At 52.8% G+C, this 18,177-nt stretch overlaps 1 protein-coding gene across 1 annotated transcript in view; it reads left to right on the forward strand.

Moving 5' to 3' along the window:
- Positions 1 to 18,177, forward strand: part of EFCAB6 (EF-hand calcium binding domain 6) — a gene marked incomplete at its 3' end in the record, with an annotated part of 234,913 nt that overhangs the window by 187,278 nt on the left and 29,458 nt on the right. Inside the window, exons 23-25 of the mRNA XM_080704765.1 lie at positions 132 to 287; positions 6,397 to 6,589; positions 9,416 to 9,607. Coding sequence (XP_080560891.1) covers positions 132 to 287; positions 6,397 to 6,589; positions 9,416 to 9,607 — 541 coding nt within the window. The remainder of the gene's footprint in view (positions 1 to 131; positions 288 to 6,396; positions 6,590 to 9,415; positions 9,608 to 18,177) is intronic.

Genomic DNA, 18,177 nt, shown 5'->3' on the forward strand with positions numbered 1-18,177 from the left:
CATCTTCCAAATTAATTCCTACACGAGCAATCAAGTCATCGGCCATCACGGTGTCCACGTGATTACAAAACAGGTGCTGTGAAGAAATGGCTCCCTGGCTTTAGGTGTGTCTGAAGTGCCTTCTCTTTCAGGGATAAACTCATAGACCATTACCAAGACATCAGCAAAGCACTCCAGGCGCTAGACAAACACAAAACGGGCTCCGTCTCCCTGTGCAAGATGCAGAGAGTGCTGCAGCAGTGCGGGTGTCCCCTGAAGGAAGAGCAGCTGACCGGCCTTCTGAACAGGTGGTCTGGACGGGGGCGGGTTGCTTTTTGTTCCTACAGGGAATACGTTTCTCACAGTACTGATACGCACACTGGCAATCTTCTGTTCCTTATGTGCCCACTCAAACCACCCTTGACGCTGTGCCGGCCTCCACCTATTCCTTGGGCCGGGTGGGCTGAACTAACTGAACGTCAGTCCATCTAACCGGTGGCTTTTGGTGCCCAGTGTCCCATCACAAGTGACAGGCTTAGAGCACCACGTCTTGGCTTTTTGCTTGTAGACAGGAAGGAATAGATTTGATTCTTTGTTTTCTCCCCTCACCCCTGCCCAGCTCTCCCCCCGAGGTCCACTACCCATGAGACACACGGAACCTCGTCTCCACGGGCCCTCCATGTTGCGGAGTCCCGGCTTGGAAATATCCGTGTTTAGGCCCCACAGTGCCATGATAGCGGTCACCTCTACCTACAGAGCGCTTTTTCTGACTTCAAATGACCTCTCCTTTTCTTTTCTCTTAACTTCCAGTGTTGTGTGTCGTTACTGTTGCTAATTAGGTCCCTGGTTCACCTCCCACGTGGAAACTCTTCCCAGTGTGTTCACACACAGCTGCTAACCTATCGGCTTCATCTTCTTGAACATGGCCTAGTGCAAGTCTTCAGTTCCCAGAGATTTTCTTGATGTATATCATTAATGAGGTTTTCCCCTTTGTTCTTTTTGAAACTCTTATTATTATTGAATATTGAACCACCCGGGTCGTTTCCTCCTAGGTTTTGAAATCTTTCTCTTGTTCATCTCCGTTTTCTTTTTTTGTTTCTGAGATTTGTTGTTTCTGCTGTCATACTCGCATGGCTAATTGCTAGTGTCCCTTTTGTGACATCCCTTGTTTCATAGCATCCTGTTCTTATTTCATGGATATACTATCTCATTCCTACAAAATTTGTGATAGACGTTTTTAAAAGTTATCTTTGCCTGAAATGTCTTTCCCTGGTGTCACCTTTAGAAAAAAAATCCTTCATGTTCAATCCTTTTCTCAGCTGTGTTGGCTTAAGAAACCCTGTTTCCAAATTTAAAAAGTATAAAAGTAGGTCTGGGAGTGTATCCTGGAGATAGAAGGATTTCCAGGAACCCCAGTACCATAGATAGATAGATAGATAGATAGATAGATAGATAGATATAGATATCCATATATATAGATATATAGAGATATACACACACTTAAGAGTGGGCTGTATCTGGACATGATGACGCATGCCTGTAACCCCAGTACTTGGGAGTCTGACACAAGAGAATGGCAGGTTGGAGACCAGCCTCAGCAACTTAGCAAGACCCTGTTTTGAAATAAAAAATAGAAAAGGCTGGGGTGTAGCTTGAAGGCAGAATGCCCCATTACCAAAAAGAAAAGAAAAAGAAAAGCAGATTGAAGTCCTTCCCATGTAGGTGAAACTCAGTTTGAACTGCAAGCAGACGATCATTTCTAGTGTAATTATGGCCCATGCAGTACTTGAGACCCACTTACGCATAGCTCCTCTGAAATTCTGTGACTGGGATCTCTTTAGGTCTTGTTGTTGTTGTTGTTGTTGTTGTTGTTCTTTGCCCGCTAAACCTGGCAACCTAGTCAGAGAGCACCTTCGGTCCCATATGCCAGCTCTCTGGGGAGGAGCGTGGGGGGTTCGGAGCCGGTGCACGGGGCCCAGCAATGTCCGGGCACTAACCCTGGGCTCGCTCCCGAAGGGCAGCTTCACTGGACGTAGAACTCTAGGTCGGCGAGTCTTTCTTCTTTCGAAACTGCGAGTGTTTTGGCCCGCTGCCGCCTTGCTCCAGGGTCTGAGGAGCAGCCCGTGTGGTCCCGTGCTCCTCGGTAGTGAGTTTGGGTTTGTTTCCTCTCAGTGTCTTTCAGCAGTCTTCTCTCCATCTTCCATTTCTGCAGTCTGGTTGTGACGGGCCCAGGGTCGATTCTTAGTCTTCGTCCTGCTTGGCATTCTTTGAGCTTCCTGGCCCTCTGGGGTGCTGTCCATCATTAAGTTTGGGAAAGTCCTGGCCATTAGTACTTCAAGTGCTGTCTCTGCCCCTTTTTCTCCTGGCATTTCAAGGAAGTGGATGTTTTGAAGATTTCCCGGTTTTAGACGTCCTGTCGTGTGTGTGCGTGCGTGCGTGTGTGTTTCAGCTTGGGAGGTTTCTCTTGACACACTTCAGACTCACTCTCCCCTCCTGAGCCCTGGCCCGTCTGCTGACGCGCCCTCGGCGGCATTCCTCGTTTCTCTTCTCTTGCTTTCTAGATGTCCAGCATCTCCTTTGGCTGCCTCCTTAGAGCTCCTGTCTCTCTGCTTACACTGCCCACCAATTCTTGCATGGTGGCTACCTTCCAAGTCCAGCCCTTTACATTCTCATCGTAGCTGTGTTTAAATTCTGAGCTGGGCATAGTGGTGCACACCTGTAATCCCAGGGCTTGGGAGGCTGAGGCAGGAAGATCACAGATTCAAGGCCAGCTTCAGCAACTTAGCGAGACCCTGTTTCAAAATTTAAAAAAAGGCTGGGGATGGAGTTCAGAGGTAGAACTGCCCTGGGTCCAATCCCCAGTACCAAAGTAAATAGATATATAAATTCCCCGTCTGATCATTCCAAATTATGTGTCATCTAGATACACAAGGCTGGTTTGGATGCTTCTCCCTCCAAGCCATTTTCCTAGCTTTTAGAGTCCCCTATAGTTTTGTTGAAAGTCAGACACACTGTATCAGGTAGCAGGTGTGGGGGTTAGCGGCCCTGGCAGAAGTTCTGGGTCAGTTGGGCCAGGCATCCAGCTGTATTTGACGTCTCCGGGAGCCGTCAGTGCCAAGGGCAGTGGTGTCCTCTGGTGTCCCTGTTTTTGTTTTTGTTTTTGTTTTTGTGTTTTGAGTCTCCAAAGACAAGGTGCTGTGAAATTCTCTTTTTTTAATTTTAAGTACTAGGGATTGAACCTAGAAGTATTCTACCTCTAAGCTATACCTCTAGCCCTTTTTATTTTTAATTTTGAAACAGGGTCCTGCTATCTTCTTGAGGGTCGTTCTTAAGTTGCTGAGGCTTAAAACCTGAAATCCTCCTGTCTCGGCCTCCCAGATACTGGGAGTACAGGGGATTCCAACAGTGTGGCTGGAAGGTGCAGCTGGACAGGCGCAGGCCGCCAGGCCCGGCCGTGCAGTTCCTTGGGCTATCTCCCACTGTGTGGCGCTGGAGCCAGGGAATGCTCTGCAACCTTGTGATTCGAGCTCAGTCCATCAGGGGCCCAAGACCTGAGCTTCAACTTTCAGGAATATCTTTTAGCTTGGTTTTGTTTCTTTGGTTTTTTTCCTCCCTTGGGTAAGATAGGAAACGGGGTGGGGTGGGGGTGAGGATACTAACCACCCTTTCCTCAGCTGGGTCAAAAAAGCTTGGCAAAGTCTCTTCCCCAGCTCGTGTGCTAGAGAAGGCTCTGAGCACATCCGAGGATCACTCCTCCCTTCCCCTCGCCAGAACACAGCGGCGGGGTGGGGGTCTTGTCAGGTGCTCACTGTGATGGGGTCCCTAAAGGCACAGCCCACGAGAGTGTGGGGCCAGGAGTGGGCCCCAGGCCTCCTTCCCGGGGCCCACGCTCAGCCTCTGCCAAGATTGACGTCTTCGTGTTCCTCCGCGCTTGCTGGGCCCTGGCTCTCCTCCAGCACCGCAGGTCCCAGGTGCAGTTCTCTGGGTGTGCCTGTGTGTCCAGATTTCAGGGCACCATTTTGCCCCGAGAGCTGGATGTTTGTGCCCGTGGAAAGCCATTAGTGTCCAGTTTGTCGGGCTTCTTGGTGGTGGCGGAACGGGCGGTGCTCGTCTTATACGTCACCCCGTTCTCTCCATCCTGCACGTTTGCCTTGCTTCCGGTCTCCTGCTGGCATGCCTCCTGGAGTAGTTTCTTAAGAAAGGGCAGGCAGGAAGTACATTTTCTGAGTTCCCTGGGGCTAACGCTTGTTTTAAGTGCCCCCGCACACCGAGTGTCAGCTGGCTTGATCCTAGAACCCTAGGGAGAAAAGAATTTTCCTTAAAGTCTTGAAGATGTTGTTCCGTTGTGTTTGGGTTGTGTGAAGTTTGAAGCCGGTGAGCACACGCGCGCACGCATGTGTGTGTGTGTGTGTGTGTGTGAAGAAAGGACCACTTCACCCGCAAATGCTTACGTCTCCTCTTCTTCCTCAAATAGGTTCCTTTCAGTGAATCTTTCTCCAGCTGCGTGAGAATTCATATGCATTCAATGAATAAATCATGGGGAAACCGCAGATAAATAATTGACTAAATGATCATAAGAGTCTTGCTAAAACATGGCCGGGCTCGCTACTTCCATAAACAGTGACAGGCGGACGGGGACGAGCAGCTCCACGCGCCGGAGCCTTGATGAGGCTCCGCTCCTCCGCGCCCCGCTTCTTCTCAAAGACTCTTGATGATAAACATCTTGGCCATGGCGATTACACGGGGCTCATTCTTCTCTAGATCCGAAATAGGCCTTTCTAAATACTACGGAGCAGATTAGCATATGCATTTGATTTTATTACTACGTTTTAATCCCGCGCTGGCAATTCACCTGGCCGCCGAAGCAGCGCCGATTGTCTTTCCCTCGGTGTCTCTGCCGCTCGCGCCGACCGCACGTGGGCCGCCCGGGCTGCACCGCAGCTGGGAGCCGGCAGCGCCGCTCTTGGCTCCTCTTCTCTGGAAGCAGCTCTCCGAGTCGCTGGAAACCTCTCTCGGGCTCATCAACATCCCAGGCTGCTCCGGTTTGACACTTGCACCCCATCCGGCCAAAAGAAAGCTTAGAGACTCAAGTATCAGTAATGCCCCAGAATTTAACTTATAGAACTATGAGCTTTCTTTTTTTTCTTTCTGGAACTAGGGATTGAACCCAGATCTGATCTAACTCAAAGCTACACCCTCAGACCTATTTTATTTTATTTTTTATTTTTATGTATTTATTTTTGGTGGTACTGGGGATGGAATCCAGGGGCCTTCTACCTCCGGGCTACACTCCCAGACCTATTTTTATATTTTATTTGGAAACAGGCTCTCTAAAGCCAGCTGAGGCTGGCTTCAACTTGCGCTGTCTTCCTATCTCAGCCTCCCAAGAGCAGGGATTACAAGCGTGCGCCACCACGCCTGGCTTTTTTTTTTTTTTTTTTTTTTTGAAAACAGGGTCTTGCTAAGTTGCCAAGGCTGGCCTGGGACCTGCGATCCTCCTGTCTCGGCCTCAAGCACTGGGATTACAGGTGTGTGCCGCCACGCTCGGCACAGAGCTATGAACTCTGAGCACAATGAAACTTTATTTTGAATTCTTTTACATTTCTAATATATATATACTCTATATTCTTGGGGGATGACAGGATTTTTTTCTTTCCCACAATCTATCCTTCAACCTCGAAAGGTAATTTCTTCCGGGTCAGAGTTGAGGACATCAAGGAACCCGTCTCCACACACAGTCCGTGTACATGTGGCCGCTGAGCCGCGGTTTTTATTTGAGTATATATTGGCTGAGGGAGGCTTTGCGCAGCTATCTCTGGGGTGCGCCTGGCTGGCCGACGTCCCGTCAGCCCCTCCACACGGAGCTGCCCGTCTCTTCTGCTCAGCTTTTCTGGTCCTTGTCGCTGTCTCTGATACAGTTCTTTGATTTCCACATCCCACCGCCTCGTGCAAGTCCAGCTGCTCCTGGGTAAAGGCCTCGGTGAGCACAGGCGCAGCCCGCCATGGTCCCTGCAAGCTACACCTGAGCAGGCAGGTGTCTCGGGCGCCAGGGTCAGGTGACGCTCCTGTGGAATCGCCTGCAAGCCACCTGGCTGCCGAAGCCCCTGTGCAGACCAGGCCTCTGCCACGGTCTTGCGCTCTCCCAAGTTCCAAGCCCTGGTGCCTAACTGACAGGCCTTCAGGGCAGCCGGAGGGACCTCGCTTTCACCCCTCGCTGCCCCCCCCCCCAGCCTGCAGCATCTGTGGGGCCTGTCCAAAAACAGGGCCAAGTGGGCCGTGGGCACTGCCGGTGCAGGGAACAGTGTCCGCAGGTCATTCATTTCCCCCGCACCGCTCTGCCCAGTGACTCTTTGTTGATGGAATGAGTGATGGGCTTTTTACAAATTAATATGTTTTTTTCTATTTTGGGGGGACCAGTTGGGGAATCCGCTGGCATGATAATTCCATCAACTACGGTGACTTCTTGAAAGCTCTGGAGAACAGGCTTCCTAGACCTCAGACGAAAGAAAAGGAGGAACCCGTGCCGGTCAACTTCTCAACCCTGTCTCCAGAAGAAATTGTGAAGAGCGTCCAGGAGGTGGTCGACTCCTCCCAGCCTGATCTGTTAAAGGTAAGGCCGACTGCAGCGCGCGCCATGAGTGAGCCGCCCCTCTGCCCTCGCCTGCCCAGGGCCGCCTCCCCAGCGCCCTTCTTCTTGGGCATCTAGTCCATCAAGATGGGTCTGTCTATGTGAGCGAATGTGTGGCCACTTTTGTGCTGTGAGAAGCCGTCGTGCCCTTTCCCCAGCCTGTGTTCTCAGACATGGATGTGCTCAGGATCCAGCCAGTGCAGCCTGGGCGGTGGGACCAAAAGGCTCTAGACAGCACCTGTAATCCTAGTACTTGGGAGGCTGAGACAAGAAGATTGTAGGTTAGAGTCCAGATCAGCAACTTAGCAAGACCTCAGCAACTTAGACTCTGTTTCAAAACAAAAAGGGCTGAGAGTATAGCTCAGAGGTAGGCTGCCCCTGGGTTCAGTCCACAGTACCAAAGGGAGGGGGAAAAATTGGAAATTCACTAGAGCTGGGCAAGGTGGCACACACCTGTATTTAGGAGGCTGAGACAGGAGGATTGCAACTTCAAGGCCAGCCTCAGCAATAAAAAATGAAAAAGGGCTGGGCATGTAACTTGGAGGTAGAATGCCCCTGGGCTCAATCCCCAGGACCACAAAAGAAAAAGAGATTCTAGGTAAAAGGCAGAAGCCTGAGGTGCTTGGGTGAAGCAGCCCCACATCCTGTGCGCTCAGCGTGGAGACGCGTGCCCCCAGGTGGCCTGGAAGAGGTTGGGCAGGCCAGGCCGTGACCCCGACAGTCATGGTGAAGGTGGCCGGGCCGCCGGGCCCCCAGGCGGATTGCCGTTTGCACAGCGCTCTGGAGGCACAAGCACTGTGCGAGCATAGGGATGTGGACCAGGCTGGCGACCCAGGCGCAGGGCCTTGGAGCCGAGCCCCTGCAAGGCGGCCATCCCCGTGCAGGTGCGCAGGTGAGCTCTGTCCCGCAGCATCCAGAAAACACCGTGTGCCACGCCCAGAGCACCCCGCAGGGAGCTGAGCACACAGGCCAGTCAGATCAGACCTAGCTGGGCGTGGAGGCTGAGATGGGAGGATGGCAGGTTCAAGGACAGCCTCAGCAAGTAGTGAGAGCCTCAGCGAGGTTTCTGGCGAGACCCTCTTTTAAAACAAAAAATAAGAAAGGGCCGGGGGCGTAGTTCCAAGGTAGGATGCCCCTGGGCCCAACCCTCAGTACCACAAAAGGAAAAATTAAAATTTTTTTTAAAAATCAGACTTAAAGATCAGCTCGTAACCTCTAGGGCCACGTGCGCTTTGTCCCCTCCCGGTCAGGCTCGCGGACTCCCAAGTCCACAGGGAGCGGAGGGAAGCGAGTGGCGGTGTCCCAGCCCGCCAGGGAGCGCGCCCGCTCGAGGCAGAGCCCCTCCTCGGTCTTGTCACTCCTGAGAAGCCGGGAACGGCCTCTGAGCCTGGGCGTGTCGTTCAGAGTTTTCAGAAGCACCGCGCAGGCCACGCGAGTCCATTTCCTGGGTGGCTTGGCTTCCTCCTGATCTGAAGTATCACCACTCAACATTGTCAGGACATTTCTCAAACTGAGGTCCGTGGAACCTTTGGGAGGAACCGGGGTTCCTGACTTTGAGAAACACGCCTTATGCAAGGCGTTCACCTTTGACCTGGGTGGGGGCTGGCCCCACAGCGCTCCTCGGTCCAGGTCCGCGGAGCACCTGGCCGCGTCACTGGCCCTCCAGCGCATGTCTTCAATGTCCTCGCGGCCCAAGCGGCTCCGTGTCCCGTGTTCATCTGTACGATTGTTTCCTTCATTGTGTCAGGACCCAGCACATCCTAGGCTGTAGATTTAGGCGACGTGCGACTACCGCTCTGAACAAAGTCGCCGTGTTCACAGAGGTTCAGGCTTATGGTGGGCCACACCGCCCAGGGTCAAAGACTGCTTCCTGACCCCAGGGCTGGGGGACCTTCCTCTATCACCACCGCCTCCTCTCAGCAAGGGCGAAATAATACTTTGAAGCTACGTAGTATTTTACGATTAATCGGGCTACACCATTAACCTTAGTCCCTGCGGTGTGTCTAATTAGCGCAGAATAAGAATCAACGGCAAGGGACTCTGGTCTGGGGTCCGTGGGCACATTAAATTCTTACTTTAAAAAAATCTTAATTTACCACTTTGCTGCATATTTCCTACTGCAATAAAAATGAATGATTTTGTTTCGACAGATGGAAAAACTCGTGCTTTCTTTTTATAGCACATGTTTGCACTTTCTCAGTTTGGCTACAGCACTGCTGGATTCACCATGTGCACCCCGCCCCCCAGCACAGGCGCGGGCAGCGGGGCCTCCTCGCCGCGCGGGCCCTCCAGCTCCAGCCCCGGTCAGAGAAGGGCAGCGGCCGCAGCAGCGTAGCAGCCCGGCTGTGGGTGGGGAGCACCGCCCCCTCCTAGATGCTCCCCGATTAGAGCACCAAGCCTCCTGCCCTGACACCTGGGACTTTCTTGAGCCCCGATGCAATGATTTATGCTCAGAGGAGCTAGAATTTAAGGTTCAAGTGACTGGGCAAGTTATCCTCTCTGTCCTCTGGGAACGGGGCTCCCAAGAGTCAGGGGGCAGTGCCATTAGGTGGGCGCTGGGACCAGGATTCCTCTCCTTCTTCTTCCTCACATGCTAAGGGGATGTCCTCTAGCGCTTGGGGGCCCGCGTTCTGTGCACGTCTTGCCTGTCCTTCCACAACAGCACGTTTATTTAGCCTAGAATTTACCAGGGACTTTCATACACGAGGTTTCACTTGCATTCCACGGAATGATGCTTAAGGAAAATATTGTTGAAATATTCGCTTGACAGTAGCGTTCACCATCTTTTTCTTCTTGTATTTTTTTCAGGCATTTTCTGCACTGGATAAAGAGGATACGGGATTTATAAACACTACCGAATTTGGACAAGTCCTTAAAGATTTCTGTCACAACCTAGCGGATAGTCAGTATCATTACTTTTTGAGGAAGCTAAGGATGCATCTAATGCCCTGCATCAACTGGAAATATTTTCTTGAGAACTTCAGCTCTTTCTTAGAGGAGGTAAGGTGTCTGCAAGCACATAAACACCTCTTTGTGAAAGTGAACTAAAATTAGTTTTTACAAAATGGGTAATTGATTAAACCCACATCAGATAAGCTGGCAATCACCTCGTGTGATTAGCTCGTTCGAAATGAAGAACAGGGGCAATTCTACATCAGAGTATTAGAAGGTGGATAGGTATCCTCTACTTTGTTGGGAAGTGTTTTTATTTAATTTTACTTTCAAAGCAGCTTGGAGGCTTTCTTTTGTCTGATTGTTTTGGAGTATTAAGGAATCTTAGCTCCCAGAAATGACCCGGTGTCCAGAGAAGCCAGGCCTACTACTACTACTGTGTCAGTTCCCGGGCTACATGGGTGAACGCAGAAGCAGAGAATGTAGGGACAGAGGCTGTGGCCGAGGCGTGCGCGGCAGGAGGGGAAGGGCGTCCGCGGTCGGGTGGCCGGCTACAGGATCTCTGTCCTTCCTGCCCGTGTGTCTGGCTGCACACACCGTTGAATCTTGGGTTATTTCTCACCCAAATGCAAAAAGACCAACCTCATTAGCAACCATTAGCTCCCCACTGAGTTCAGAGCACGGCGCACAGGGAGTGGGAGACACGGGCCAGGTCCCGCCCTCCTGCCAGGGAGGCGAAACCAACCCAGGGGGCACAGCCTCCCACAGCGCAGCCCCGCAGCCCCGCCACTGGCTCCTCCAGCACCTCCCGTCCTGTGCACTCATCTCCGACAATGTGATGAGCGCCCACCTTCCTAAGCCCCAGCCATTTATCTCAGAGAAGTTTCCAGAATGTGATGACTAGAGCAGGTGGACCGGTCATCTGTAAGGTGTGAGGTTAGTAATCCAGCAGCGGTGGACACAGCAAGGCCCGTCCCTGGCCGCCGCCGCTCGCAGACCTGTACGCGTGGAGCCGCTCCGGCCAGCCTCTTACTGTACCGAAACGGGAGCTTTTGCCATCCGTCTTTCAGGAGTGGACCCTGGCACCGAGCAATAGGTCATCTATCCAGGTACTGTCTGGCGAGGCGAGCCGAGGCCGGCTCCTGACCCCAGGCTCCTGCACACTCAGCCTTCTATACCTTTTCCTCTGTCTTTGCCTCTGGGATGGACATTCCTAGGCCATATATTCTATAGTGTCTCCTGTTTTGAAACTTTGTGCACCAGGTACTATATTGAAAGTTGTCCTCCGTGCTTATTTTTTCTTGCTTAATATTATGTATTCAAAGCCAGGCCTGGTGGCGCACGCTTGTAATCCCTGCGCTTGGGAGGCTGAGACAGGAGGATCGCACAGGTTGGTTCGAAGCCGGCCTTAGCTACTGAGTGAGGCTCTCAGCAACTTAGTGAGACCCTGATTTTTTCCAAATAAAGTATAAAATAGGTCTGGGAGTATAGCCCGGAGGTAGAAAAAATATATTATATATATAATATAATACATAATACATATAATATCTAGCATATACTATATTATATGTATTATTATAGTATTATGTGTAATACTATATTATATATTATGTATTCAAGATTTAACCACATTGATACATTGGCTTCAGTTCACTCATTTAAGGTGCTGTAAAAATAGTCTATTAAATGACCATGTTCTTTTAGAGGAACATACTACAGCCAAACACAGTGTCGCACACCTGTAATCCCAGTCCTTGGGAAGCTGAGATAAGAGGATTGTAGATTCGAGGCTAGCCTCAGCAACTCAGTAAGACCCTGTCTCAAAATAAAAAGATAAAATAGGGCCAGAGGTATAGCTCACAGGTAGAATGTCCCTGGGTTCAATTCCCATGCAACAACAATGAGAGAGAGAGAAAGAGAGAGCCCATCCCACTATCCCATCTTGCTATGAACACGTAGGTTGTTCTGAGACTCCCCCATGGCGCACACAGCGCCCGGCAGCCATCGGTGCCTCTCCCGTAAGTGCGCACACGGGGCCCTGTGCGGGGGCTGCCGGGCGTGGGCAGGCTCAGCTTCCTGGGATGCCTCCGTACTCTCCCAAGTGGTTGGCCCTGCTGGCCCTGGGGATGGTCAGACACACACTTCCACCACCTGCGCCTTCCTGAGGCCAGCGACGTCCGGGTGGCAGTGGTCACCCAGGTCCTGCCGCCCGCCCGCCTGAGCAGGCTGCCGTTCTGTGTCGCCACGGGAGTCACAAGAACCCCCGCCTGCCCTGTGGCTTGGTTCTGCTCTTTGTTTATGCTATTATAACAATTATACTTTTGTGGCTTTATTTAGAAAAACATAGTCATTGTGGGAATATTTTTAAATGCAAGGAATATGCAAAAGGGAGCAGCAGTCGACGCCCCACCACACCGGGGTGACCGATAAGAAGAGTCTCAACCACCGACGGCGCAGGCTTGGAATGTTCCTGGCTCATGTCCTGGAGCACGGTCTCCAGTCCAGGAAGGCTGAGGTGGCTCGCTGCAGTGTGGTCTTGGGGACAACCTATGTCCCTAATCGCCCTCTACTGTGGCCGGCGTGATGCGAGGGCGGCGTCCCTCCGCCCTGGGTTTACCACCTGGGTTTCTGCTTAGATCTGGCCGGCCGTGGACTGAAAGCTCTGAATGTGTGAGCCGCGGTGAATCTTTCCCCTCTAAGGTGTGCTTGTCAAGCAATGTCATAGCGAAGGAAAAACAGGCTAAAACAGTCACCATTTACTGAGCTCCTGCTAAGCCTGGGGCCCTTCACACACATTTTCCCGTCCTGTCTTTAGCCTCAGTGAAGGAGTCGGACACACAGGCTCCAGGGAGTCACGTGACTGCGTGGCCTCCTCAGCAGGGAGGGGCAGGGCGAGGTTCAGACTTAGAGCCATGTTCATCCTTTGTGCTGGGCTGCCATGGAAACCATGTTTTCTACCTCTGAGCTCCACCCCAGCCCTATTTTATCTTTTATTTTGAAACAGGGTCTTACTGAGGACCATGCTAAATTGCTGAGGCTGTCTTTGAACCTTCAATCCTACCGCCTCAGCCGCCAAGCGCTCGGATTACAGGCACGCACCACCGCACCCCGATGTTTTCTACTTTTAATGCTTTTTTTGGTAGAGTGAAGATAGCACTTAATATATTATTATCTCGTTCTTTTTTCTCTTAACATTAAATCGCACCATGTCACTTAATGATTTTCCAGACATCAGTTAGAAAGGCTATATAACACCCCATTGACTCCCTTATTTTTAAGCATTTAGATTTTTTTTTTTTTGCCACGTTTTACCGCTGTAATTTACTCTGCAGTGAACACTTGACATGTAAACCCCATGTCCACATTTTGGATTCTTTCCTTAGGAAAGGTTCCAAGAAATAAAACTAGGGTCAAAGGATAGGAATATGTTTATTGACCTTGAAAGCAGCCCCTTCCACATATTTTTAACTAGTTTTTTCTGTTGGCCTGAATCATACGAAATTGCCGTTCTTAAAGTCATAAAGGACGGAAGAGTGGCCATTTCACACGGCTTAGCCAATATTTATAGAAGTCGCTTCTGCCTACCAGACACTTCTTAGAATATCCTGACGATGCTGATGAGAAGAAGTGGAGTTCCCCAGGGATAAGGACGCCAGCTTGTCGGTGTCCTCGCAGCCCGTCCTTTATATCTACGTGAAGACCCTCGGGGAGGCGAGGAGGACATGCTGGATATGCCGTGGGGCCCGGGAGGAGGGGCTGGGTTTTCTGGACTCTGGCAAATCTTGTTGTTGTTGTTGTTGTTGTTGTTTACAATCATTCTTCATTTGTATCCAGTGAAGACACATGTGCCCATGTGGATATAAACTGGACCTTTGGCCGGGCGCGGTGCGCACCCGTAACCCCAGTACTTGGGAGGCTAAGACGGGAGGATCGCAGGCTCAAGGACAGCCTTCTCAATGTAATGGGACTCTCAGTAACCTAGGGAGACCCTGTTTAAAAATAGAATAGGGCTGGGCGTGTAGCTCAGAGGTAGACTGCTCCTGGGTTCAGTCCCCAGTAGCAAAAAATAATAAGTCGATAAATCAATGAGCGATGCCCCCGGCCCCGCCCCCGGCCCCGCCCCCTCCGCGTACTGCCGTTGCTTCTGTTTCTTACTCCTTCCCTTCCAGTCCTGTCTCACCCTCCAGTGTTTAGAAATATATGTATCTACTCTTCTTGTCGCGTTGTAATCCCACAGCGTGGTGAGGCTCAAAGTGGTGTAGACACACGTGCACACAGCACTGTGTGCGTCCTTGAGTCCAGGGGTGCTCTAGCTCTGAGCTCCCCCCCCCAGCCCTTTAAATGTTTTGATTTTTATTTTGAAACAGAATCTCGCTAAGTTACTGAGGAATGGCCTCTAGCCTGGGATCCTCCCGTCTCAGCCTCCCAACTCCTGGGGTTACAGCGTGTGTCACCGCACCTGGCTCGGATTCTGTTTCTTAGTCTTCACTCTTAGCTTTACTCTGCAGCTTGCTGGCGTGACAGAGGAGGTCATGGCTTCTGGTCCCGGCCCGGGCTCCCTGGCCAGCCTCTGCTGCCTCCTCACGCTCTGGCCGCCTTGGCCTCTCTCCTCTCAGAGCGTGGGTTTGTTGGTGTGCGTGTCCCATTGTAGGCCTCGTCACTCCGCCGGCACCTGCTCCCTGTCGGCCCCCGTGTGCCAGGCACTGGGCAGGTGCCAGGCCTGGCAGCGAGCGAGCCAGCAGACATGGTCCCTGCCTTCTAGGGACAGGCGCAGAATGAGGGACAGATGACGCGTCAGATTCCAAGGTGCCATCAAAAACACCGGAGGGCACAGGGAGTGGAGGGGAGGGAGCCAGCGACATCAGGTGCCACCCACAGGAGTGGCTGGCCAGTGCTGACTGGGCACACCGATGGGTGTGAGGAGCAGAGTCCACGCTGTGGCTGCATGTAAGATTTAGTCTGCTCTGCCTGCCATTTCAAAAGACCTGTAAAGGAAGCACAGGTGCGGGTGCAGGCACCCTCCCCAGCAGTGTGCAGCCAGCGCCTGTCCAGCACCGTCCCCGCCCAGGGATCACTGAGTGAGAACAGGCTAAGGCTTTTCCTGCTGCCTCGGCGCCCCACCCCGCTGGCCCCACCCCTGCCTTGAGGTGGAGCCCCGCCCTCCTCCGGAAGCCCTTGGCCGCATCCTGTGTGCCGATGTTGGACTCTGACTGCAAGCTGCCTGGAGACACGAGCTGTACTTACAGGCAGGCCAGCCGTGGACCCGCAGTGCCCAGAGCCACCCGGGGCTGCAGGCGCACCTGCCCCTGTGCATCCCGCGGGCACGCTCGGGGCCAGGGGGCCCAATTCTACTGGTGCCTGTGAATGGCCCGGGCGGGTGTGGGAAAGCTGGCCGAGAAGCCAAGAAGCGCACACCTGAGCCCAGGTGAATCAGAAGGGCTCCATTACCAGGAGGGCAGATCAAGTGAGAGGCTTCAGGGCTGGAAGGACAGCGAGGCCTGTGCAGGGGGCACGGAAGCTCCGGTCCCAGAGGATGTCAGCTCATGCCGGGCCTTCTCCCACCCTGGATAGCTAACAAAGGACGCAGGAAGTGGAGCAGGTGCAGACTGCCAGGGCCAGAGCGGAGGCACCTTGCTCTGGGCCGGGCCGAGAAGAACCGTGGACACCTGAGCCGGGGAGGACTTACCTGCCCACGGCGCTGCGAGGGGGGGCTGTGGGAGAAACCAAGACGCCTCGTCCTGAGGCCTCTGCTCAGTCCCGGGGTTCTAGTAGATAGAGGGAAGAGAAGTTCCAAACAGAGGAGCATTAGCGCATCAATTGATGCGCTCTCCTACGCTCAGCAAATGTGAGAGCCGCCTTGCTTTTCCTCCAGGGGATGCAGAGGAGGCGAGTAATTAAAAAGAGATTACCAAAATGTAATTAAAACACTCGGTGCCTCCCCTAGCAAAGAAGTCGCCGAGAGTAATCCCTACCAAGCCTTCCGGGAAAAGGAAAACGTCTCCGTACTGAAGACCTCGCGTAAGGCCTGGAGTCCATCGAAAACATACAGAGTTAAAATTCCAAATTCACACCTACTCGCAAGCCACTTTCTTTTGATATTTTTTCTTTTTAGTGCTGGTGATTGAACCCAAGAGCATCCTACCTCTAAGCTCCGTCCCCAGTTCGTTTTAGTTTTGAACCAGCTAAGTTGCTGAGAACCTTGCTAAATTGCCAAGACTGGCCTCGGACCTGGAATCCTCCTGTCTCAGCCTCCTAAGTACTGGGATTACAGGCGCGCACCACCAGGCCCACCTGCAATCGTTTCTTACATCGAGTATCCCTCTAAGTCTGTCCACAAACACTTGTATGGATCTTTTGTCTCGTGGGACTGCCCCAAGAACATGGAGATGCTATTCCCCACAACTGCCCGACCTGGACCACGGCTTGGCAGGCCTTCTCATCTCCCATTGCCCCCGTAAGCCCCATGCACACCCCAGGCCAGCGCTGACCAGCCCACCGGGTGCAGGCTCCCTCTGGGGGCATACCCAGGGGGCTTCCTGCACATCAGGCCTGCTGGCCAGGCCCGTGCACTGCACTCCTGGGGCTGAGGGCCAGGTGCGTGGTCACAGAGGCCTGTGAGCCCATGGGAAGGGGCTGGGGACATCATTCCCTTCAGAGAGGAGCCAGGCTGCGTCCTGCCCCACCCGGAGCCGCCACGCCATGAGTCAGGATGAGAAGCACGGCCTCCCCGGCATAGAGGAGGGGGTAAGGCATTCAAACAGAAGCGCCCCGATGAGGTGGCTCCCGAGCAGGGCGCCGGAGGACAGCGCGGGACCCTCTTCCTGAGGCCCCGTGAGCCCGCGTGAACACCCGCCTGCCTTTCCCTCCTCCACCAAGCTGCTTTGCATGTCTGGGGGAGAAAAAAAACATTTTACATTCAAAGCACTCTGTGCAAAATATAGAGTATCACCTCGTTTTTAGAAAATCGTTCCTGTTTAACATTTCTTTTAAATCTTAAAGTGCAATTTCAGTGTCTTCCGTGAACATAAAAATAATGCTCGGAGCAGAAATAGAAATTTTAAAAGACATAGTAGAAGCCCACATGAAATCTTTCTACTTTATTGCCATGGAAATAATGGAGATTTTTTTAACGAAACGCATGCTTATTCAACGCGCAGTGCAAGCGGAGAGCCAATGAGACCTGCCTGGCTGTGTGTTTGTAAGTTTGTAATACACGTACCATCCTTAAAGCCATTCGCTTATGTGCTAAATAACTCAGGATGGTTTTCCTTCCAAAATAGAGTTTAAGATTGTAGTTTTCAGCTGAGGAGACCATAAAGCACACGGAAATGTTGGCGATCTTTTACGAACGCCATATTTATATTACTTGCCGTAATATATTAATGTTCCTTTAATTTATCCTTTCCTTTATTGTAAATACAGTGGTGTTCGTGTATTTTTAATGAATGTGGCAAAGGAAGGAGAGGTTTTCAGTCCAGAAAGGGGCTCTAAGATGATTGGGAATGAACTAACTAAATGATTACAGTCCCTGCCGTCGACGGTGGCTCCCAATGGTGAGTGCCCTGTGGCCGAGGGGTTGCTGTTAAATGTCCTTCTGAACACCCACGCTGTCCACTTGCTGAGGTGACATCTGCAGCCCGCTGCCCTGTAGGCCACTGAAACCACAGCAACGTAGCTTGTGAGGGGGACACAGGCAGCCTGGACGCTGGGGTGGCCTTGGTGGCAGCCCAGGGCAGAGGCTGCTGGCCCGCTGCGCCTAAGCAAAGGTGACAGGAGACCGCCACAGCCCCGAGCATCATCGGCAGCCCCTGCAGGGAGCCAGGGGACAGCAGCCCTCCTCTCCTCCCCAGGCCTGCCCTGTGGGTCAGTCCTGGCACCTCGGCATGGGAGGCACCTGCTTCTTCTGAGCGGCCCCCCCTCTGCCCCAGTGTCTGCCCCACACAGATAGCCTGCGAGGAGCTGGCTGGAGGGAGGGACAGAAGGGGCATCGTCGTCACGGAGGTCGCAGCTGGCACACAGTCTGCTGTAGGACCCTGTCCCTCGGCATGGTCCAGAGTAAGGAAACTCCAAAATCCAGGCCGGTTACAGCCCAGCATGCATCCCGAGCCCCACCTGCATGGGAGGCCGCCTCTGGGAAGGGCCGGTGGCCCTCTGATCTGCTTGCAGCAGTGTGGACAGTGCAGGGACTGGGCGCCTCTGCAGCCCCAACAGCTCGCTGGACAGGGTGACCACCCAAGGGAGAGTGGTCTGGCTTCCGATGCTCCTTGCAGAAAAGCTGACCCCGTGGAGGCCGGTCACAGTCCCCCTGAGCCACAGGAAAGGGTCCCTCTCAAACAGCCATTGTAAGGCTGAAGACAGGGCTGCCGGGGATCCTGCCTTCTAGGTCCAGAGGAAAGCGAACCCCAAATGATTGAAGTCACTCAAACCCAAGCACCGTGTTTGTGGAGGGCAGAGTCCACTCGCCTTTGTGAGCCCGCTGTAGACAGTGCGTGCTGCAGGCGCTGGCCCAGGCTCCCTGGCCCTGCCCAGGGGCTGTGTGCAGTTCCCCCCACTGCACCCGGCACTCACTTGAGGACTGTCAGCGCCTTCCTTCTTGAAGCCACCTCAGCATTCTCCCTTGATTCCCGCTTCAGCAGGACACCCTCTGCGCCTTCTAAGTTAAATGGACCCCGACACAG

This window comes from Muscardinus avellanarius (assembly GCF_963383645.1).
Source record: "Muscardinus avellanarius genome assembly, chromosome: 11".
NCBI classification, from domain to species: Eukaryota; Metazoa; Chordata; class Mammalia; order Rodentia; family Gliridae; genus Muscardinus; species Muscardinus avellanarius.